Raw genomic sequence first — 24592 nt, 5'->3', positions numbered from 1 at the left:
AAAAGCGTCAAGCCTAGAAAAAGGCGTCAAGAGCACCTGTGTAGTTTCGGCTCCAGAAAAATGGAGTTGTCGGTCTTTATTTAACTTCTATGGTTGCTCAAAGGCTTCCTGGAGATAAAAAAAAAAACCTCTGCTTATTTCTATGGTGAAATATACAGATTGAAACTCCGCCCGAAGCGCAAAGGCACTTAGGAGCGGAGTGTCCTCCATATCGGGTGTGGCAAGTTTCCTTCCTTTTTTTTGAAACACCAAATGATTAAACGAAATTTAAAAATAATAGGTGAGTGGATTAAAGGTGGCAGATGCAAGCAGTAGAAAGGAATCGCGAAGACACAAAAAAGAAGAGGGGTGGTTGGCTCTCTAGCCTTATTTCCGCCACACTCAATATGTCGGGCGCGGAGCGCAGTTTCTTCCCCCTTATGCGCGCGCGCGTGTATCGAGTCTTCATGCGTCACTGAAAGGCGTCCCGGCTGACAGGAGAGTGGCGGCGGCGCCTCAAGATGACGGCCAGTGTGACACCTCAGTGTGTGGCAAAGAAGTTGGACGGTGGGACGCGGGCAGGTGAGAGGGACGGGCTGCCTTACCTGGGAATCTTTCCTCAGAAAGAAATGTCGGTGCCACTTAAGATATCTTGGAACGAAACTGGAATAGCCAGGGATGGTGGGAGCCGCAGCATAAAAACACTTGGAGGGCGTCAGGTTGGGGACATAGCTGTCAACTTGTCCCCCTTTTTAAAGGGAAATTCCCTTATTCCGAATAGGATTCCTCGCAAGGAAAGGGAAAAGTGGACAGCTATGGTTGGGGAAGCCTGGCGGAGGTGTGAGGGAAAAGGTCTCTTCCCTTTCTGGTGGAATGTGACTTATCATAATTTATTGAATTTATATACAGTACCTGCCTATACCCGGGGTCCTCAGAATAAAATCAATATATAAAACCACAAAATAGTAGTAGTAGTAGTAATAATAATAATAATAATAATAATAATTAACAATACTAATACTACTACTAATAATAATAATCGTAATAATTTCTTTGTACCCCGCCCATCTAGCTGGGTTTCCCCAGCCACTCTGGGTGGCTTCCAACAAAGATTAAAAATAGATTAATACATATTAATACATTATAATATAATATAATATAATATAATATAATATAATATAATATAATATAATATAATATAATATTACTTAAAATGAGTAATACATAAAAAATAAAAAATACATAATAAAAAGAAAAGCAGCAACCCAATAGCCCCACCCCCCCAAAAAACACATTTTAAAAGGACATAGAATGGGACAACAGAGGGTGAGATGGTTGGACAGTGTTCTCAAAGCTACCAGCATGAGTTTGACCAAACTGCGGGATGCAGTGGAAGACAGGAGTGCCTGGCATGCTCTGGTCCATGGGGTCACGAAGAGTTGGACACGACTAAATGTCTTAACAACAACAAGGATGTAAATCAGATCAACCAAAGGCTTTTCCTGAGCATATGTGCTTTCTCAGAGTAGAAACCTGCTTTGCTTCTCTTTTCGTCCTTTAATTTCCGGTGTTTTGCTGATTTGCCAGCTGCTGACTGGGCTATGGGACATTTGCAATAATGGGAAGGAGCTACTTTGTGGAAGAAGCGGTTGGGCAGTATCTTTCGGAGCTCGCCACCAACTCGCAAGCCCTTCTCACTGGCCTCTTGGTAGGGCAGGTAAGTTTGCTATGTGTGTGTTTGTGTGTGTCTAGTGGCACCTTATCCACCCACCCTGCTTTCTGTATCATTATGGTGGAAGCCTCTTCTCTGAATAAATGCTCATAGAGTTTTAGTGTCATCATCATAATCACATGTCAAATTTGTTCGCTGCTGCTGTATCTTGCCCACGACTTACTACCAATCAAAGGGATAGACAGACAAATAACCCCACATAGATGTTTTAAAACCAAGTGATTACTCCTTAAGTTACAATTGGGTGTTTCCAGCTGGTGATTAATAGTTTGATTCTATTACTGCTTACACAGATATAAATTTATCCTTGTTTATTGGTAAGTATGTTTTGGGTTGTATCTTAAAAGCACAATCCAACAGGAGGGTCTCTTCTGTACATGCCCCATTGAGTCCACACAGGTGAATTTCCTGCTGGTTTGTGCTCTTTTGGAGCTGTTCCATTGATTTACTTTGAGATTGATTGTGCATTTAGACCGATCTCTTCTTGAAATGTCGGAGAATAGTAGTTTAGAAGGGCTGTCTTTTGTCAGTTGTTGCAGAACAGTAACAAATCAGGTTATTTGAGGTTTATTATATTATTCTTACACTTAGGAAGCATTACGTTGAAAATCAAGTTATTTTCGGCCAAATCTTGTGTTAAATTTGATATACTGTTAGCTGCTATTATGTTTCCCAGAGAGGGACTAAGTTTTGGGGTGGGGGTTTCATTATGGAAACTACTCACAGTTTGAGCTTATGGAGTGACTGAAATAGGCACACCGAAATGCATTGATTTTAGCCTTCGTGCAACACTCTTTGTGTGTATACATATATACACACATGTTATGGTAGATGAACACTTGTAAAAGTGCTGAAGGGTTGAACTTGGATTCTTTTCTCTCTCCAAAGCTACTTCCTTCCTTCCCTATTTCTAGTGTTCCCAGCAAAGAGACTATGTTGTCCTAGCCATTCGAACACCTCCAAAAGAGGAGGAAAGTAAAAGCAATAGAAGTCGTCGTTCAGATTTGTCTAATATTGATGAAGAATGGATCGCAGCACACGCCAATCAGGTCATAAACATTCAGTTGTTGCAGTTGCTTTCATTCTGAAAAGTGCTGTTTTTCTTGTAATGCTATTTCACTTTGATAATTGGTTTCTAAGCTACTGCTAAGTACTGTGTCCTTGTAGATTATAGTCTGAAACTGTAGACCTTCACAAATTTTAGAATGCTATGCATACCTGTGATAGCTGTAAACTTAGCTGACTCCTGATACTTCATATCCTGGCATCTTCCTGTCTGTTTTGACTTCTGATGTGGCCTTAACTGTACTTTTGGTCCCAATTTTCAAACCATCATAACATATATATTGGATAGACAAGGTGTTCACCATGATCACTGGACTATTTCATAAATTGGAGGGCCATTGCAAGTATGTTTTTACTTGCATTATTATCTTAAGGAAGGCATAGGCAATGTGTGTAATATAATAAGACGAAGATGATGACGATTTATTAAATTTATATACTGCCTTTTATCAAGAGATCCTGAAAGAATATTTCTTTGTTAGTTTGTTAAACTTGTAGCCCACCCTTCCACATAGGTAATGGGGAGTGGTTGTGATTTATCTGAGGCCACCCTGAGGAGCAATTTGGGTTTCCCTGTTTCAAGCCCCGGTTGCTAGGTGCTGTGCCATATTAGAGTGTGTTGTGGTATTTAATATACTGCTTAAGAATGTGGAAGTTTGACAGAATACTGTGAGTAATGAAAATGGGAAAAATATATATAATTGAAGAATCACAGACATATTGACAAGATCCCTATAGCTTGTATAGTTTTGCTTGATTATTGTATTGGAATTAGGGCCTGTTTCTTGTAACTGCGCAAATCAGAGGCATTATCCCTTGAATAGCAAAAGGAGGTCACTACCAATAGACCTTATGTTGCCCATTCCTGAATTAATGTCCTGTAGATGTTGTGTTCATGGGCTTGGCAGATGTCACAGGCATGCTGATTTTTATCTGCTCTGTTTTTCTACCATGATTGCTGCCACAGTTTGACCTCCCATCAGTCATTGAAATGTATGCTATACATGGCCAGAAATTGTCAGTTGAATAACGGTGACGTCATTTGTGTTTGTCTGACTTTGTAGGTGTCACGAATGCTTCCTGGGGGATTGCTAGTCCTTGGTGTCTTTACTGTTGCAGCTCCAGAGCTGGCAAAAGAAATCCAAAATACCTTAAGGAAGGTAAAGGATAATACCCCTAGCATCCCTCTGGACTGGGGTGGGAAATCTGTTACCCTCCAGATATTGTTGCACTTCAACTCTCATCTGCCTCAGCCAGCTGACTGTGGTCCAGCAACGTCTGAAAGGACACTGGTACACCACTCCTGTCCTAGAAAATACTACTTGAATAGCAGCTAGCCTTCATTGTTTTCTTAAGCATAGTGACCAAAGTGGCTTACAACCGTTATGTGTGTGTGGAAACGCTATAATCAACATACAGTACTAGCATACAAACAATGCATTTAATAAAATAACAAATGAAATAGAATAGTAAAACAGAGCAGCAGCCCATAAAATGAATCAAAAGCCCTACAAAGCAACAAGATAAAAAGTCTCTACTTAGCAGGCAAAATGAATTTTGGGAAGGGAGTTCCAGAGCCAGGGTACAGCCAGCAAAAAGGCCTTCTATACAAGCCTCTGCTGCTAGCAGAGCAGAGAGAGTGGCTTCCCCTTAAGGTTTTAAAACCCAAACAGGTTTGTGTGGAAGAGTGGGAAAGTTCAGTCGGTAGAGCATGAGCCTCTTAATCTCAGTCATGGGTTTGGGCAAAAAGATTCCTGCTTGGCTGGGGGGGTTGGACTAGATGACCCCTGTGGCCCCTTCCAACTCTACAGTTCTGTGATTCTAGGTCCCCTAGTGCTAAAGTGTTCAGGCATTGTAGAGGGATAAGGCATTCTACTTCCTCAGTTTGGTACCCTTCAGATGTTGCTAGATTGCAACTCATCTTATCCTTGCCCATGCTGGCTGGCTGGGACTGATGGGAGTCCAAAAGCATTTGAAAGGCACAAGGTTGGGGAAGGCTGCTGTAAATTGTGACACGACTACAAATGTAATAGGGGCTCCTAGAAAGTAACCTTCACGATTATAAACTCGGGAACACAGTTGCGATGGTGACATGCTTTCTGCAGCTAAGATTTCCTTGAATTGCATGTGATGAGTAGATAATGTTCTGGCTTTAGAAATTATATTTAGCTTTCGGCTTTAGGCATTATAACTTGAATGACAGGTGTGCCTCACCCCCAATTATGTGGGGGTTATGTTCCGGACCCCTGCACCCATCAGTAAAATTGCGTAAAGTGTGGAGCATAAGGAGGGTGTGTGCATGGGGCAGGGAGGAGAGAGAGAGAGAGAGACTCACCCTGGAAATTGCTCAGGGCTGCTGCTTGCCTGAGGGGAGCCAGTGCGCATGGCAGTGCCACCTGGCCACGGAAAGCGAGGGCCAAGTAGGGTGCCCTGCAGAAACGGTGCCAGAATGGTATAGGTAGGTGTGTGGTGCCTCCCGCCCTGCGCTGCTGGTCGATTGAAGGCCACCTTCCCTCCCTTACACAACAGCCCCGAGCAAGGGAATATCAGTCTATTTACCATATTGGCCCCAATATAATCAGCACCTGAATATAAGCCGCACCTTTAAAATTGGAGGGGGGCGGAAAGAAAAAATACCTGAATGTAAGCCACTCCATTCCTCGCTGCTCCTGGCTGCATACTGGGTGAGTTGGGGAGGGAGCCACGCTGTGTTGTCGGCCAGGGAGAGGACAGAGGACTACCCACGGGGCAGCCACTGCTTTTCAGAGCTCCTGCCACTGTTTGCCTTGTGCTCCTGGCTGCATATTGTAAAGTCGCGAATATAAGCCACACTTTAACATTTCACAGTTGGATATTTTTTTTTGGGGGGGGGGAATGCGGCTTATATTGAGGCCAGTATGGTATTTCGTGGTGACCTGCATAAAAGCAGTTGTGCGTATGTGGGGTGTTTGCCTGTACTCTTTCTGTTTCTTTTTTTAATGAGAACTAGAAACCAATCTTAATTCTGTTCTTAATTCTCTCCAAGCTTGTGTTTTCAGTAGAAAAATCTGTAGCTAGAAAGAGGTTGTGGAACATCTCAGAAGAAGATGTGTCTGACAGAGTGGCTCTTCATCTTTGCTCCGCTACAAAGAAGTATCCTTTTTTTTTTTACATTAAAATTAGGACCTTCATTTTAATGTGTAAAATAGATTTGATTATCTGTGCTCTGATCTGCCTCAGTTAGATAGCTCATGCTACAGTCTTATGCACAATTACTCCTAAGCTGCATTGAAACACAGTTCAACTTGCTTCTGAGTAAACCTGCATAGGATTGTGCGACGATCCGGTTCTTGGTCATGCTGTGTGCCAAAGCCAGTGCTGCCAGTCAGCACACGATCAATAGCTGCAAAGGAAACTAACACCGAGGTTCACCAATATTATGCATTTGTAGATACAGATGGATTTATGGGCTTAACTTGATGCTCACATTGTGAGCTACACACTATGAGAAGATTGAAAGAAAGACGATAGGTTTGGATTGCAGCCTTGCAGTCTATCTTGCTCCCCTGCCCCCTGTGCCACTGCCACATCTGCAGCCCTGCCACGCATAGCAGCTGGGGCGAAAGGTTGGGAGGAAGCAGATAATTGTGCGAGCTTGAAGGTGGTGCGGTGATCACGCCCAGATCAGGCCCCGTGCTGTTATGTGATAGCAGTGAAATCGGATTGCAATTTAACAGCTCCTGGACCAAACCAGTCCCTCTCTTAGAAAAACCCCGTGTGTCCAAAACCCCATTCTGGGACTTTCTACTGGTTGCAACTGGTGGAAACGGCCAACAGCCCTTCTGCCCAAGCAGTCAGCAGGCTTAGCTGGGAGAAGTGGTGGTTTGGACAGGTCTTTCTGTTGGATCTGGTTACTGATTATGAAAAGCAAATGGAACAAATAATTTAACATGGCTCTGTTGGGTTTTTCTGGATTACAGGGCTGGGTGCTTTAAATTTAGTAGGACCTTTCTCTGATCAATGTGGCATCTCCTTAAGTATTTGGATAATTGCATAAAGTTTGCCACAGATCCTGCTACTTCCAAGTTACCGCTTAGAATACATGGCTGTTCTCCTACTGCTGCAAAGTTAGCGAGTGTTTAGCCACAGCTGGAAATACAGACACTGCCATGACATAAAGGAACAGTTTGAAAAATGACTTCTTTTTACAAGTGCTTTTTAAATAACACCCTTTAAGCACACTTGGTTATTATTCCTCAATTTGGAACGAATGCTTTGCCGCACTTATGATGTACAAGATCCAAAGGTAAGTTGTGTTTGCTTGTAGGAGGCGATGTTGTTAACTTCAGGCCTGATTTGGCAGGGAACTGTTTTGCAAGCCCCACTTCAAATGATTGGAGGAATCCCTAAAGCTATTGCTGTACTCAGTAAACTAACTCATGCACTTCAAGAGAGCCTGCTGAATACATTTTCTTGGTGGAATGGACCGGTCTCTCTCTTGCAATTCTTATCAGCTTGCATGAAGCATTTAACTTCAGATGCAGCGGCAATACTGCCTTAGACTGCAATTCTGTGCATGTTAATCTAGAGTGAATCCCTTCTGGACATATATGTGGGTAAGCATATGTAGATTGTTCAGACTCTGCAAGAAACATTGAATTATTGCCTTAATAATTTAGCCTCTCCTCTCCTTCTGTTCCCTCCTTCATTTAGAGTACAGCCAAGCCGGCAGACTGGAAATATCAGCATGGCCTTGCCACGTCATGGCTATCTTTAGAATGCACAATTAATGCTAATATACACATCCCACTACCAGCGACCTTGGCCAGCCATGACTTAGAGAAAAACACAAGGGTAACAGAACACTTGCTATGCATGACTTACATCTTGTCCGTTTAAGCTAATATTTATATTTTATATTAATGCTGTGAACTGCCCTGACATCTACAGATAAGGGGCGGTATACAATTTTAATAAATCATAATGTTTTAAGTTAATGTGTATTTATATATTGACTAGAATGATGTATATCGTTCTGTTGGATTCTGCCTTTCCTTGCTGCTTTCTGAGCCTGGACAGCTTCTGTACTCTGCCCATTAAGCCACTTGGGAGATTCAGGACAGATTTCAAAAATACTTTACACAGCGCCTCGTGAATGTGGCAGCCCTTCTTTAGAGACTATGTTAAGGTGCTGGTATAAGCAGTTGTGTAGATGTGTTTACATATGACATGTTTTAACTATATTTTGGAATCTAAAATAAAAAGTGGGCCGTGATCAGCCGTTATGCAGCCCTTCTTAAACTGTTATGAACTCATTGGTTTGGGAGTGTTTGGCCTTCAGATGTTGTTGAACTACAACTCCCATCAGGCTTTACCATGGTCATGCTAGCTGGAGCTGATGGGAGTTCTGGTTCAGCAACATCTGGAGGACCAAAGGTTCACCACCCTTGCCTTGGAGGAATGGCAGGATACAAATGTGATTTTAAAAAAAGTTTAGGGTGTCTGATGATTGAACAGCCCTCAGGCTTCCATGATCGCATGTAAATAAAGATGTACCGGGCTGAACATTAAAGTCATGGTCCAACATGCGTAAGTAATGCGGCCATTCGCTTAGAAATGAAGATCCCCTCAGTGGAGTTAGTTTTATGGAGGAGAGTTTTGATTTATTGGATATCCCTATGGCATAAACTCCGGAACCACTATCTCATGCAATGCATGTGGCGGGATGACTTCACAAATTTGTGGTCAGGAAAAATCCATGCCAAATTGCTGTCCTATGAGATCTCGCCCACTGAATTGCTCAAACTGGATCTAAACGTGGCAAAAAGGTGTATAAATCAAAGGCTGGATGATGCGGAGCTATACCAAAATTTCTTAGCTGGTGGTGGAGCCTGCTTGCTGTTAAATCTCGGCATAACCCCTATCTACCGTGCTCCGTCCTACTTAACATCGCTTATGGCCGCATCTCACCGATATGCCTTCATTAGAGCTAGGTTCAATGTTTTTCCAACAAACATGCTGAGACTTAGATTCACCAAGGGCCAAGTCCCTTCAATGTGTGCTTGTGAAATGAAAACATCTGAATCCCTACATCATGTTATGTTTATCTGCCCTATGTACAGTTCAGTTCGTGCTAGTATACTAAACTCCATAATCCAGCCTATGGCTGACAAACCAGTAGACCTACAGCTTGCCTGGGTTCTTCAAGATGTGGATCCTTATATTACCCTAAAGGTAAAGGGTAAAGGTACCCCTGCCCGAACGGGCCAGTCTTGACAGACTCTGGGGTTTGTGCGCCCATCTCACATCTATTGGCCGGGGGCCAGCGCTGTCCGGGGACACTTCCGGGTCACGTGGCCAGCGTGACAACGCTGCTCTGGCGAGCCAGAGCCGCACACGGAACGCCGTTTACCTTCCCGCTGGTAAGCGGTACCTATTTATCTACTTGCCCCCGGGGGTGCTTTCGAACTGCTAGGTGGGCAGGCGCTGGGACCGAGCAGCGGGAGCGCATCCCGCCGCGGGGATTCGAACCGCCGACCTTTCGATCGGCAAGCCCTAGGCGTTGAGGCTTTAGCCCACATCGCCACCCTACAGCCTATATTACCCTACAGGTTGCTAAATTCCTAACAGCCGTCCTCTCGTACAAGAGACGGAATGGAATGTTAGCTGATTATTGATAGTTATATGAATTTTCGATAATGACATTAGATATTGATTTTAGCGGAGTGTCTAAATTTTTAATCTTAATCTTAAATTTTTCTTTTGAATTGCCAATATTTGTCCTTGTGAGCAGTGAATTGTGTTATATTACTTGCGGCTTGTACGAGACCGCTGTTTTATTTGATTTGTTTTGTGTGTTGTGCTTTATGATGGGCGTAAAGCCGAATAAACATTTTGATTTTAAAGTCATGGATTGTTCAGCAACACAACATGCCTCCTTTTCTTTTGTTTTGTTTTTGCTTTAAAGAATGGATTAGCGCGATGGGCCAAACAGATAGAGGAAGCTGTATTTCTGATCAATGGTCAAGTTAGAGAGGAAGATGCTGACCTACTAGAAGGGCAGGTAAGTGCTGAACAACGGAGTCTTAACGGTGGCGTAGGTCACAATGTTTAGAGAGGTATGTGTTTTCAGTGGTCAGTTTAGCATAGCTTGACTTGATGAGTACACCTTTATTTTGAAGATAATGCTGCTATTGAAGAAGAAGAAGAAGAGTTTGGATTTGATATCCCGCCTTTCACTCCCCTTCAGGAGTCTCAAAGCAGCTAACATTCTCCTTTCCCTTCCTCCCCCACAACAAACACTCTGTGAGGTGGTGGCCAAATGAGTCTCAAATACTGAAGCCATGTGTCTGTTCTGATCACATGGTAGTAAGCAAACCATGCATAATGATTTGCCAATTGACCAGAAGAATTTTACACACTGTGATCAGAAGGTCGGCGGTTTGAATCCCCGCGATGGGATGAGCTTCCGTTGCTCTGTCCCAGCTCCTGCCAACCTAGCAGTTTGAAAGCACACCAGTGCAAGTAGTTAAATAGGTGCCACTGCAGTGGGAAGGAAAACAGTGTTTCAGTGCGCTCTGGTTTCCGTCACGGTGTTCCTTGCACCAGAAGTGGTTTAGTCCTGCTGGCCACATGACCTGGAAAGCTGTCTGTGGACAAACTCTGGCTCCCTCAGCCTGAAAGCGAGATGAGCACCACAACCCCATAGTCACCTATGACTGGACTTAACCATCCATGGGTCCTTTACCTTTATACTTGGTGTTATGCCTATCAGCGTGGTTGCTCGAGAGCGAACAGGCAAGATCCCCACTGGTCTTTTCAAAGGCTTTATTATTGGTGCAAAAACATTTACAGTGCAGAAGGCCTCAATTCCATGTCTTGCTCAGTCACTAGCAGAATCTGAGAGTGGGCGGTCCTTAAACTTTCCCCAGCAGAGTAGTCTCTTGACCCCCATCCGACGCCTCCCCTCTCTGCGCGAAAACCTACTGCGCAGGGAGGGCATGGGTAAAGGGGGACCTGCTTTCCCCCCGCTTTGCTCAGGCATGGTGACTTGGCTCTTTCTTGCATCCTCCGAGCCCGGCATCTCTTCCCCACTAGAGGCGGGGCTTCCTTCCTCCGCTGAGGAAGTGCTGCTTCCCACGATCTTTGGAGGCTGCCTGTAATCCAGCTGCCTTTCCACCTCTCGCCTCTGAGCTGATGGCAGTTCCCTGACATCCAGTAACTGGTAAACTGTGTTCCTCCTTTCAGAATGTTCATGTATCTCCCAGAGTCAAAGGCAATCGCTCAGTAGTAGACTGCATGCTTTTCATGCAGAAGATCCCCGCTTTACTCTCCAACATTTCCAGGTAGAGCTGGGAGAGACCCCTGTCTGAAATCCTGGAAAGCCACAGTAGTTAGTGTAGACAGTTCTGACTTAGATGGATTTGTGGTCTGATCTGGTATGAGACAGCGTCCTGTGGAGGAAAAAAAGCTATCCCACTAGGATGAGAAATTCGGAATCGTGATTGTGGCAATTTATATTTTGTGTGTCTTTAAAAAGAAAAAGAAAAAACCCTCTTCCCTATCTGACGTCTTTTTTACAGCAAGGTATTCTGCATCTCCATGCATTGGTCATTCTTTCACCACCAGTTTGATGTACCTAGTCTATGTGTTTATTTTCTGAAACTGGATACCTAATGTTTTGGGGCTTTATATAGTGAAATGTATTTTGAGTATAGGACTTCCCAATGTCCCGAGTAACCACCATAGTGCTTTGTAGCCTTGACTGCTGAGGGCTGAGCCCCAGGATAGAATTTGCGGTTTTGCTTGTTCTTCCACACAAATGCAGAACTAAAGACTGTTAGGAGAAAACGTGCAACGTTTTCGGGAAAAAACACCCGTATCCAACATTTATCTTGTAAAATCCACAACACACAATTTCTATCTTTGGATATGGAACACATGAATTATTTTCTCTGTCGTTTTCTGTGTTTCAATTATCTTTACAGAAAAAGTCTGCAAGAGGAAACACGCCATCAGCTACTCAGAGCCTTGATGTTAGGGTTTTAATGCAATTGGTAAGTAAATTCACCACTGCAATGGTAAAAAGAGAGTGATGTGAAAAGTCCCTGGTTTAGTTCTATGAATTCACTCGATGGCCTTATGTAATCTACTATTCGTTGGCCTCCGCCTCTCTTCCATGGAGCAAACAGTAAAGGCCTACGGAAGATCTCCATAGGAGAAGGTCACTTCCTTTTCTTCCATGCTGATTTAAATTCCCACTGGATTCTTGTTTGAGCTTGATGTTTGGGAGCTTAGCAGCTATAAGAGATGAAAGCTGGAAAGTCCCCTGTTGAAGCCTCCCATTCCCTACCTAAATTGTGGAATTTCCGGCAAAGATGCAGAATATAGCACATAACGCTTTATAGCTACTATCTCTCAGCATCAGTGATGAGCACTAAAAGTGCTTTTCAAGTGTTTGGTATTAATAGTCTAAACCAGCCTTTCTCAACCTTGGGTTCCCAGATGTTGTTGGACTAAATATCATCCCTGACTGACTGTGGATGATGAGAGTTGTGGTAAACTGTAGGGTGTAAATCTTACTCTAAAGGTTGTTGTAGGTTGCCGACCTATAGAGATGAAGTTGCAAGTCAAATCATTTGGGGTCTGTACAGATGTTCCAAGAGGCCAGATGAAAAAGTAGAGGCTGATGCTAATCCTCAAAAAGATTAAAATGTCTGTGACAGCAGAGCATCTAATTTTGACAAGCTGTTTTTTAACTGAGACTGAAGCTTAAATCGTGAGTGTTAAAATCTTAATTTATACTGCTGTTGAAAACTGTTGTTCGTGTAGGCCAGGCTTCCTCAACCTCAGCCTACAATGTTTTTGGCCTACAACTCCCATGATCCAAAGCTAGCAGGACCAGTGGTCAAGGATGATGGGAATTGTAGTCTCAAAACATCTGGAGGGTTGAGGTTGAAGAAGCCTGATGTAGGCTGATCCCTTGTTGATTTCCCTTTCCCCAAATGCTGATCAATAGTACTTTCAGAATGATAGCAACACCTGTCATCTTCTTGTACAGAGGGGAAAGGGAGTAAGCCACAATGTGAATACTAGAGAGCTCCATGTTTTAACATTGCAAAAGGTCGGGCTAAATATATTTTGATGAGAACAGACCATAGCACATATAAAACAGCCAGAGAATTTTAAAACTGTAAACTCTGGAAATGTAAAAGTGGCCGAGAAATTGAGAAACCTATTCTTGAGACTTCTTTATGTTTTCTCTTTCAGTCACGTAGTTCAAACACCAGATCCACAGCAACAGTCCAGATATGCAGCGGCTCCATAAATCTTAAAGGTGCTTTAAAATGCAAAGCTTACATCCATAATAACAAGCCCAGAGTTAAAGATGCTGTTAAGGTACTTTTGCTGCCCTTCAGTCTACTGAAGGATTTGGTCTTAATCCTTTCATCCCAGATATTTTAGCAAACAAGCAAGAAAGCAAGCAAGCGAGCAGATTTTGTTGTGTTTTCAGAAACCTGCCATCATACAATTTCACCATAAAGGTCCTCAAACTGTTTAGTTTCCTACTGAGCATTAATCCCGAATAAATTTGTAAAAACTAAAAGAACAATAGCATACAAATGAACATAATGGAACGGTATAGTATACAGTTATATACAGTTCAGAAGGGAAATTCCTAGCTAGGAGTTTCACAAGTAGATCCTTGCCTACATTCATTTAAATTTTTAGCAGTTTTTGTCAAAACAGCAATTATGAATTTTACTGTTCTGAACGTGGCATACCTACTCTGATCAGACAGTAAATATAGTAACTTCTCATCTATTGATTTCCTTCTGAGTTTCAACAGTAATTGCAAATTTACATTTAGATCACAGTTCCATATACAGTGGTGCCCCGCAAGACGAATGCCTCGCAAGCCGGAAAACTCGCTAGACGAAAGAGTTTTCCGTTTTGTAGGTGCTTCGCAAAACGAATCTCCTATGGGCTTGCTTCGCAAGACGATAATGTCTTGCGAGTTCCTGCGGGTTTTTTCCCCTCCCCCCTTTTTCTAAGCTGCTAAGCCGCTTATCAGCTGATCCGATAAGCTGATAAGCCGCTAAAAGCCGCTAATAGCGCTAATCCTCTAATCCGTCAATGGGCTTGCTTCGCAAGACAAAAAAACCACTAGACGAAGAGAATCACAGAACGGATTCTTTTCGTCTTGCGAGGCACCACTGTACGTTTCATGCTCCTGTAAAGATGCGTTTGATTCTCCACAGCTAATGAATTGCATTAGCATTCCACCTTGGGAGTCCAGGATTTGCCTGTCCTCTCCTGGGATTCTGTCTGTCTCAGAAGGGCATCCCATATCTCACATGGGTCTGGGATAAAGGGAAATATAGCGAGAGCAGGAGCCTCCAGCCTCTTTGTCTCCAGCCCCTGCAACTGAGGGTGCTAAGGATGCTTCCGTTTACTTGTAGTATCTGCCTTCCTGCTCTGTCAGAAGCCACAGTTTTCTTCTGCTGAAGGAACCATAACCATTTTCAACATGTTCACCAGCTGCCAGTCTCACTTCTGGGATTCTTTGGCATTCTAGAAAATACAGCCTCAGGACTATATTACCCATTTTTGGCCCTTCTCCCAAAACTGGACCAGCTATCCGGCTCAGAAGGCAGGCTGAGATTTCACATATTGCTTGTTTAACCTTTAAGACCTCCCTGAGTTGTTGCCCAGTGGGAAGAGGCTTCAAACGCTGGAATGTCTTTGTATCTTTTTGTTCTTGCCTTTGCAGGCCTTGAAGAGAGATATAATAAACACTCTCTCTGATCGTTGTGAAATGTTATTTGAAGACCTGCTTCTAAACGAAACACCAGGAAAGAAAAGTAAGAGCGGGCGGAAGGAATTGTAGCACTATATCTAGTTTTTTTTTTTAATTGCTTTTGAATTTGGATTTTAAAAATGAATTCCTTCTAAGGAATAGGAGGACGTGTTTATTAGTGAAAACAAGGCTGGAGTCATGTAAGTCCATGTGTCTGAGTACTGCATGTGAAAGCTGCTTATACTACTCTAACAATAACTAGGTTTTCCCCCAAGCAAATTATTCAAACTAGTTTCTCCCCATTGCTTTTTTTTTTTTGAGGGGGGGAGGGCAATGAATGCAAACTTAACTGCTTGCAGCACAATCTGATGCATGACGTAGATGTCGCTGCACCATTGAAATGGCAATATTATTAATTGCCTGCAATTTTCAGTTGTCTCTTTAGGTGGCATAGTTTGTCTACATATGTGTATTATTTTGCCTATTATGGGCCAACTAAGTTTGCTTTTTAGAGTTAAAACAAATTGTTTAGGCACGTTTCCCCTTCTTCTTGCCCTCAAGTTTGCTTTTCGTGATTTATTAGCCAAACTTCCCAGACTGCAATAGCGGATAATCATTGTCAGTTTATTGCAGTAAAAACGAATTGGAGAGCAACAGGGGGCAAGAGGGGGGAGACATCTGGGACATTTCTCCCCACCCCCCAATACAGGAGAGCAAGTAAAACATCCCGGTTAAATTTTTGGTGGCAGCTTCCCACCTTCCTCAGCAAACTGTTTCTTCTCCAGCACATCATTTGACCTTGGTATCAAAAGTTAGGAGCAGAGCCATTGAAATGAATGGACTGGTCCATTCATCTCATTGCTTCTACTTTGAGTGGAACTTGGTTGGCTACAATCTAATATATAAAATCTCTCTTTCCCACCCCCGGAATAAATCCAGCTTGGAAGACCAGGCAGTGGCTTCAGCAGGCTTACAGCCTTGTAAGAGAATTTGTGGAGCTTTACTGAGAAATTATATTTTCCTCCATGTTTGTGGGCTGTTCTGAGTGATCAGTCTCTGCGGCGCAGGATAGCAGACTTGAGATCCCCTTGGCACAGCCATGCCAACACCGCTGCTAGTCGGTCCCTTCTGCCAGATAACTCCTCAACAGAGCTTTCAGACATGCATTCAGTGTCAACACTAGAGCTACGGAAAGATGCAAGTTGATGACATTGTTATATTGTATGTTTCATTTTTCAGATTTGATACCTCACCAAGTAATCCATATGCTTCTTGCAGCACCTGCAGTGCAGTTGTAAATTAAATTAATATAAAATTGAGATTGCGTAATGAGGGCATGCGACACACCTATACAGACATAGCACTGATGCTGCCTGAACACATAAACACTGGAGTCACAGTAGTCACAATGTCCCTTAGTGGTGTTTAACAAGGCCTTTCCTCTCTCCCTATTTTATTTTATATTTCTGTTTTAGATTCTGAAAGGGAGTACCACACCTTGCCTTGCAGAGTGTTTGCTCCCATCGTTGGGTCCAGCGTGTTGCTGTGCGACTATAAGTTTGGAGACGAGACAGCCAGGGAAATCCAAGAGCGCTTCCTTGAGATGCTGGATCAAGCTGTTCAACCAGAGGATTTGCAGACAGCTGAGGAAATGAATATGGGTAAATATAGCCACTAAGTTAAGAGGCGGATTACGCTTTGCCAGGAATTACTGAGAAGCTCAACCTGTGGAACAAGCAGAGCTTAACACTGGCTCCTGAAATGTTTTCTGCCTCAAACCTCAGCTTCAACAAGTGATGTCCAAGCAAGAGGGAAAGTTGAGTTTAGGCTATTCACTTTCATCCATATTGGTCTAAATGGTGGCATTACTGGAAACATGGTAGTGGGGCCTAGTGGTGTGGCGGGGTCTGCCAAAGGTCAGTACAAAACAACCAAACTTTAAACATAAAATGTAAGAGAATACCTACAAGATTTTAATAATAATAATAATAATGATTTTTATTTATACTCCTCCCCTCCTGGTTTAAAAACCAGGCTCAGGGCGGCTAACAACAAATATAAAACATTGATTAAAATGCGACTTAAAAACAGCATAAAACAGCATAGAATACAACATAAAATGCAGCATCAATATCAATAAAATTCAAAAATTCAGGGGTCATTTTTGGAAGAGAAAAACACACCCAGTCAGTAGACATTGAATGATCACCAGGGCTAACTGGCTAAGTTGGTCCTACTAGGGCCAGCAAGGAGACCAGGGAAGAATTTAAATGAGGGGTCCCAGAAAGAGTTTCTTCATAGAAGAGGAAAGGGAAAAGGGAATAGAGGATCAGGCTAATTCAAATTGAAGGCCAGGCGGAATAGCTCTGTCTTACAGGCCCCGCAAATAATAACATTTAATAACATTTATTTTTAAAAAGTAGCTTGTAATGCTTCTTAGGCCTTTCACTCAGTCCAAAATTGGGAACTTCTCATTCACCTTTCTGAGTAAAGGCCAAGCTAGATGTGGCCAAAACAACCCCGGGTGGAATCTTCCAACATCTTTCTTTTCCTAAAAGCAACACCATGGGATTTTGAACGATCTCCTCCGCTTCCAGTGTTGCAGCCCCAATCAAAATGATACCTGAGCAGTATGTTTTTCCTTTTGCAGCTAATAGCACATGGGCAGTATTTGAATTGGGGCCATAGCGCAGCGGGAAACGCTACGGCCCCAGTCCAAATCAGAACAAGAAAGTTGTCTTTGGAGAGCCAGCCAGGAACCTCCTGCATTACGTCTAGTTTGGCACTTAGTAAAAGAGCAAAAGACTTGTTTTCTTTCTATAAAACCAAAACTGAATATTCAGGGTATAAACTTGGAAAATAGCCCTTGCCTGCGGCTATGATCTTGGCATGAAAGCAAGGACAATGGAAAGGAAAAAGGCAACACAACAGCTAAGAGTTCTAGAAACTTGGGTTGTTTGAAACGAGGCGATTTTGCCCTCTAATACTGTATAGATTATGTTGACTACATTATACAGTGGTACTTTGGTTTGCGAACAGCCTAGTTTACGACCATTTTGGATTGCGACCAATTCAAAACTGGAAGTGCATGTCCTGGTTTGCAATTTTTTTTTATTACGACCCCTTTTTTTGGATTCCGAACAATTTTTTTTTTGTTTCCGAGCAAATATTTTGGATCACGACCCCGTTTTTTTGGAGGCCCCATTGGCAAAAGCACGCCTTGGGTTACAACGTGTTTTGGTTTACAAATTTACCTCCGGAATGGATTATGGTTGTAAGCCAAGGTACCACTGTAGCTCTCTATTTTGGGTCCATAGTGCAGTCTATATCCTGTCGCATGAAGTGACCCACTGTTTCTAGAGATTGCTTGTCCTTCTCTGGTTAGCTTTCTTAACAGTCCCTAAAACAAATTAACTTGACTCACTTTAGAAGTTTGTAGTTGGAATTAATAAATAATCCATAAATTAGCTTGCAATTAAAAAAACCAAAACCAAAACCCTAACTTGTTTGGATATGGAATTTGCTATGCTTTTCTGTTCTTTAGCATAAGCAAATACGTTTTGCATCAGGAATTTCCTTCGCTAAATCCCTGTTGCTACCATCAAGGGGTTAAGTCCTCTTGAGTAGATCAACACAAATAAGATTTCAGCGAGGGTAATCCCTTCTCCTGTACTCATTCTTTCTTATCTAGTGGAAGACCTAATGAACTCAAGCAATAGGTCTTCTGGCCTCTACAGAGCTGTGTAGCTGTGAGTCACTTTTGAGTCGCTTCTGGCGTTGTTGTTGAGATAAAGCCTTCCTAGCATTTTTAGACCCTGAGATATGAGGTTTAAGGCTCATTTCAGTGGTTGTGTGTGTATAAGTAAGGCCCATGACTGTATGTATTCTGTACTCAGACTACCGTATTTTTCGCTCTATAGGACACACCTTTTCCCCTCCAAAAATGAAGGGGTGTACCAACCTGCGGAGGCTTGAAAGGCTGTCCCCGAAGCCAGAACAGCGAGACGGGGCGCTGCGCAGCCCTCCGTCTTGCTGTTCTAGCTTTGGGATGGCTGCGCAAAGCCTCCGCAGGGCAGCGGGGTGAAGGCACCTTGCCGCCCTGCGGAGGCTTGAAAGGCTGTCCCTGATTCTGCGCTCCAAAGGCTTCAGGGATCTTTGAGGTTGGCGGTGGGGGAAAGCAGCGCTACCCCCCACCGCCAGCCCCACAAGCTCGGGGGGCAGTGGCAAGGCTGCGTGCAGCGTTTGCGCTGTTCCCTGACCTGCTCTTGAACGCACCTTGAACACACCTTGTTTTTGAGGGAGAACAAGAAAAAATTTTTTTCCTGTTCTCCCCCTCCTATGGTCTGGTGTGTCCTATGGTCCGGTGCGTCCTATAGAGCGAAAATACGGTAAATTACACAGATTCATTTTGCATATGTTTACTTGCAGCTGAGCTTCTGATCCTACAGTTTTCCGAAGAGTTTGGACAAGGTTATGTGTTACTGGGCAAGGAGGGGAGACAAGTGTGTGAGAATGGGATTAGGGTGAATCCACAAAGACCATTTTTGTATCTTCTTTCTTAAACCAGTTGAAGTAACCCCCCTGAAGGAATTCCAAGATGTTGTGCAAGAGAAACGGTTGACTAAAGAAGTGCTTCTGTTGAAGCTTCATCAAAATATAGGTATGTAGGCTCCAGCAATTGCTCTTGCACCAATGGAAGCAATGAGTGGTATTCAGCACTAGTCCTACTTGGAGTAGACCTATTGCATTTATCTGCATGACTAATTTAGATTCATTAATTTCCAAAGGTCTACTCTGAACAGGATTTAGCCAAATACAACTCAGAGGGAAATGAGAAATGGATGCCGTCGTTGTGGTTGATATTGGCGCCCCAAATGAGCATTCTCTCTACAGTGAATCAGGTTGAGCTTCCCAATTTCGAAGGTCATCTGTGATGCCTCATTGGGTATAAAGAACTGAGGGTGGCATGACAGGGTCCTACTAGAACAGAAACACAGTCTGTTTTGCCAGTGTTTTCCACTTACTTAGCCACCCCTTTAGGATACTGCATGCCTGCAGCGGCACAATTATAACAATTTGTGAAAGCAGCAGAATTCAGATGCCTGCTGTGTTAACCTGAACATTGGTTTAAATTTCCTTCCTTCCTTTCCTTCAAAACAAAAACAATTTGCCAAGGCAGCAATCCAGTATCCAGGATTAAACTTCACTGAAACCAGCAGTACTTAGTTCTGAATAGACATGAATGGGAATGTACTGTAAAATGGGAGTGGTTTTAGTTAGGGTAAAAGGTAAAGGCACCTCTGACCATTAGGTCCAGTCGCGGACGACTCTGGGGTTGCGTGCTCATCTCGCTCTATAGGCCGAGGGGGCCGGTGTTTGTCCGCAGACAGCTTCCGGGTCATGTGGCCAGCATGACTAAGCCGCTTCTGGCGAACCAGAGGAGCGCATGGAAACGCCGTTTACCTTCCTGCCGGAGCGGTACCTATTTATCTACTTGCACTTTGACGTGCTTTCTAACTGCTAGGTTGGCAGGAGCACAGACCGAGCAACGGGAGCTCACCCCGTCGTGGGGATTCGAACCGCTGACCTTCCGAACAGCAAGCCCTAGGCTCTGTGGTTTAGACCACAGCTCCACCTGCGTCCCTTTAGTTAGGGAACAAGCATCAATTCCTCAAAGCATGGGGCAAGGTGGCAGGACAAACTACTCTAGGCAATGCCCTGATACAGCTGTTTGACTGTTGGCCTTAGAGCAGAGTATAAATAAAATTATAGGCATATAGGAGCGACTAGAGAAAGTAAAAAACAAAAACACACAAATTAAGTCTACGGTCTCTCATCTTTTCCATTCTTTCTCACTTGCTGTCTTTCTTGATATCTGTTATCTGAGTCTTTTGTGGTTGTGGTTGATACCTGTGATGCCTGAATCTCCGAGTGCAAAAGGTTAGAATGAGTTATGCATGTCAGAGGCCTCGGATAGATCCCTGAGCTAAGGTAACGGCAGTTGAAGAAAGGGGCTGGGATTAGTCAGTGCACAGAGAGGAAGTGTTATTGTCACATGTCTGGTAAAGCCTTTGCAATGTACGATGGAGCAACAGGATTTCACTTGCCCTGCCTTGCCTAATGTGCTCCATGTCATGTGTAATTGATGTGTATATGTGTCAACACCTTTATAGTGTCTGTGAATCAGCTTTGAAGGTCCTGTTTCTACATTTTGTGGTAACGTTAATGTGCCTGAAATTTGGAGCAGATCTAGCCCAGATCCAGTCAATTATCTCTCTATCTTTTTATCTGCAAGCTGAACCTAGCCAGCAGAGATCTGGGAAACCTCAGTCTGTTTCCAGACCTTATTTGAACAGGGGCAGTAAAAACTGTCAGCCTCTCTGCATATTCAGCCTCATAAGTGTGGGGCACCCCACATGCTCACACCTTTCAAGCTTGCTGGGTGAAGGTCATGTATCAATCGTGAAATTAGATTTTGTGCACAGACTTGTCAGCTACATGTTACATCCAACACACAGAAGCAAGGTGGGGCCTGGAGTCGATCTGTGCAATTGTGCGGCATGTTGATTTTGTATACTTTGCGTTGTCTGTGACGGAATTGAGAAAATATGCGTATCGTTGAAGAGAATGGAAAGGGCTATCTGAACCCTTATATATTTTGAATGTTGCTGGTGAACATGTACTATGTTTCAGGGACTTCCATTGTGTCTCTGCTAATCTCTTTCCCACTCCTTGCCTTTTTGACAATCAAGTTCTCCTTTTTACGCACTGAATTTGCCTTTCCTTTGTCGTTTTCAGGAGTGGTGATAGCAGTGGCTGTCGCAATATCCGCAGCAGCCTTCTCCTTCAACTATTTCAGCGACTAGGCTTCAGATACTAAGAGCCAACCTGAAAACTCCAGCTGCCCCAGATGCCCTCTAACGATGCACGCTTCCAGAACCAATTGCTTTAACAACCAAGTGTGTCACCTAACAATGCCAATTAGCAGAAGCTATCCTTATTTAGAACAGCTATCCTGTTTCTGCATGCCATAGTGTAGGTGGTATGATTTTTAAGAGGGTGTGTTGGGGGGAAGACCAACACTACCGATTGGCAGATTAATACGACATTACTTTCCCAAGTTCACAAAGAATTTGTCAAATGTCTACTTACCTTTCCGCTTACTAATTAAAAAGACCATTGTTAAAGTTGTTATTTTGTGTTTTTCTAGAAATGCCGAAGCTGTGTGCGATTGTGCAAAGTTTGCTTTCCTCTTTAAACTGCCCAACACTTAAAAAAAATACCTTATGAGTCTTAGTTCTCCCCTTCCCCCTATTTCTGTGAACATCACTGGGGTGTCTAGGAGAGGGTTTGGGACCCATTCCTGCCTTGGCAATCTCCTGGGGCTGCATGCCAACGTTGTGTGAGGCAAAAGGGGCCAGAATAATGGGTGTAACATTTAAAGGTAAAGGGACCCCTGACCATTAGGTCCAGTCGTGACCAACTCTGGGGTTGCAGCGCTCATCTCACTTTATTGGCCGAGGGAGCCAGCGTACAGCTTCCAGGTCATGTGGCCAGCATGACTAAGCTGCTTCTGGCGAACCAGAGCAGCGCACGGAAACACCGTTTACCTTCCCGCCGGAAGGTACTTTGACATGCTTTCGAACTGCTAGGTTGGCAGGAGCAGGGACCTGATCGGCAAGTCCTAGGCTCTGTGGTTTAACCCACAGCGCCACCCATGACCCTGGTGTGACATTTAGCTTTATACAATAGGCTACATTCCAGCTAGATGCAGTTTCATTAGTATAAGAAAAGGTAGCTGGGCCCTTTCCTTTTTCGTAGACACGCGATCCTCATCATTTTCTTAAACCACAGCAGCTAAGCAGCAGCCTATGGAGGTGTTGCGTTGCCACTTAGCGATTTAATATCCTAGTCTATTTTGCAAGCGAGAGCTGCAGTCATCACTTGGCCCTCCGGCTTGTAGAAGCCTCCCTTGCGTGATTACTCTTCTTCCAACACGCAACAGGGAAAAAACATCCACAAATGAGAGATCGTGTTCAAAGGGATTCTGAATTTATAGGATGATCATGCCTGTTATCTGGGGGATATATTTATGATCTGACAGGAAACCTCAGAAGTAATTATGTCTTACATGCTATTTTAGGAAACTAGCAGTTAAAAGAAAAACGGGGAAAGCCCGGGAATGCAGCGGTTGGAGCCACCGAAGGCTGATTCATCAGAGGTGTGTCCTTTTGAGGGAAGCGTAGGGCTTGTAACGCTTCCCCCTCTGTCCTAAGTTGTGTGCCAGCCCTTCACTTGGGAGTACTAGTGAGAACTTGACTTGAAGAATATCCACCTGCTTAATTCTCAGTTGTCTCCTTTGCCCTCCGTTCGTAGGCACATGCTGTCCACCCGTGGGATGGCTCTACAAAGCCAGATGGTTTTAATAACACCGTGCCTAATGGGATTTACACATCTCCATTCTACGCTTGGAAATGGGAGAAGGTGGGATAGCCTAGGGTGGAACACCTGGTTTATAACGTGACACATTCAAGTTGAAGTTCAGGGGCTCCCCCCCTCCTTTTATGAACAAAGGGCAGGAAAGGGCAGGGCATGTGTGTTTGCATGCTGCTGGGTGAAGTGAACTAAGACACCTGTGAGGGGTGTGCCTTGAGGGGGAACCCCATTGAGAAGGTGGACGAGGAAGAAGGAAGGGCAAGTCCTTGCTTGCCTCATCTGTGTGGGTTTCCTGCACAACTCAATAGCTGACTGCAATGTAACTGAAAGTGTTGCCATCGATGGTAGAGGAGGATTTCCCTGATGTGGTGCCAAAAGGTTTTTGCAACCTCCAAAGTATATATTTGTGAAATCACTTTTATTGATTTCCCAGATATAAATTTATAACATTCCAAATTCATATCCATACATAGAGATTACTCTGAATCTCAAGACTTCCATCCATGGGTCCTATTGCCAACATTTACAACTGCATATAATTCTGTAGTCTATATTTTAAATCAATCCACATTACCCATAGTATTAGTTACATTACAAGTGTTATTGAAATCCTGCTAATGTTTCCATCTGCTTGCAGTGGTCTCCTAGCTAAATTATAACCCCCCCATTTTTTTTTAAAGTTTTTGTACTCTTGGTTCCCAAAGTTTCACTTTGGTGATATTATGCCGAAATGTATCTTGTTACTCTGCCGTGCCCTCCAAATTTAATGAAAATATATGAGTGTGTGTGTGTGTGAGAGAGAGAGAGAGAGAGAGACAGAGAGATAGACACAATTTGATTTGTGTTTCCCCTCCTTTGATGTCAGCAGGATACGTTCTTCTTAAATAAAAATTTAAAATGTGTCATGATCACTTTTACACTCAAAATTAGTCAAAATAAAAAAATTCCTTCCAGTAGCACCTTAAAGACCAGTATCTGAAGAAGTGTGCATGCACACGAAAGCTCATACCAAGAACTAACTTAGTTGGTCTTTAAGGTGCTACTGGAAGGAATTTTTTTATTTTGACTATGGCAGACCAACACGGCTACCTATCTGTAACCCAAAATTAGGCATGCGGTCCATGGGTTGGTCCTGTGTTGATGAGGCCCTTAGTCCAAAATAAGTTAGCCACCCTTACTTTGCTTGGTGGATCTCATGTGACTGCTCATCCTAACCCTACTGAATGCCTAGAGACCTGATTTAGGCTTTATGATACATCAAGTCTGAATTGTCAACGTGTTCAGACTATGGTACTAAACATGGATGGTAGGCAGTGGCGTAGCGTGGGTTGTCAGCACCCGGGGCAAGGCAAGTAATTTACGCCCCCTAACCCGTGGATTTGCGCCCCCTAACCCATGGATTTGCACCCCCTAACCCTAACCCCCAGATGTTGCACCCGGTGCGGCCGGCCCCCCCTGCACCCCCCACGCTACACCACTGATGGTAGGGGCACTTTTCAGGGGTCCTACCTTGCAAGACAGTCAGAAGCTAGTAAGTGCATAAGCTTTGATGCTAGAACTTAATTATAGATCTAGGTCTAGGCACATGCCACAATTTGGCA

General features: G+C 43.6%; 1 protein-coding gene across 5 annotated transcripts; it reads left to right on the top strand.

Annotated features, from left to right (window-relative positions):
* The first annotated feature begins 419 nt into the window (after positions 1 to 419).
* Positions 420 to 21745, top strand: ODR4 (odr-4 GPCR localization factor homolog). Of its 5 annotated transcripts, none has more exons than XM_082225527.1 (14): positions 420 to 561; positions 1567 to 1696; positions 2626 to 2760; positions 3841 to 3936; positions 5802 to 5908; positions 7025 to 7061; positions 7469 to 7609; positions 9723 to 9818; positions 11743 to 11811; positions 13025 to 13153; positions 14529 to 14619; positions 16031 to 16216; positions 19123 to 19215; positions 21354 to 21745. In XM_082225527.1, the coding sequence occupies exons 2-14, from the start codon at positions 1598 to 1600 to the stop codon at positions 21419 to 21421; spliced, it is 1347 nt and encodes a 448-aa protein (XP_082081653.1). In that variant the 5' UTR covers positions 420 to 561; positions 1567 to 1597; the 3' UTR covers positions 21422 to 21745. The 5 variants fall into 5 exon arrangements, with proteins under 5 accessions (XP_082081653.1, XP_082081654.1, XP_082081655.1 ...); XM_082225528.1 differs by having other exon boundaries at positions 5802 to 5909; positions 7029 to 7061; XM_082225529.1 differs by lacking the exon at positions 2626 to 2760.
* The last annotated feature ends 2847 nt before the right edge of the window (positions 21746 to 24592 follow it).

The sequence above is a fragment of the Podarcis vaucheri genome (assembly GCF_965113315.1).
Source record: "Podarcis vaucheri genome assembly, chromosome: 6".
Lineage (NCBI taxonomy): Eukaryota > Metazoa > Chordata > Lepidosauria > Squamata > Lacertidae > Podarcis > Podarcis vaucheri.
The sequence above is the reverse complement of the archived record's forward strand: the minus strand, read 5'-3'. Positions and strand labels throughout refer to the sequence as shown.

Coding starts and splice junctions, on each gene's coding strand:
- ODR4 (XM_082225527.1), top strand. CDS start 1,598: ATGGGAAGGAGCTACTTTGTGGAAGAAGCGGTTGGGCAGTATCTTTCG. Junction 14,620..16,030: donor CGAAACACCAGGAAAGAAAA/GTAAGAGCGGGC, acceptor TTTCTGTTTTAG/ATTCTGAAAGGGAGTACCAC. Junction 19,216..21,353: donor GAAGCTTCATCAAAATATAG/GTATGTAGGCTC, acceptor TGTCGTTTTCAG/GAGTGGTGATAGCAGTGGCT.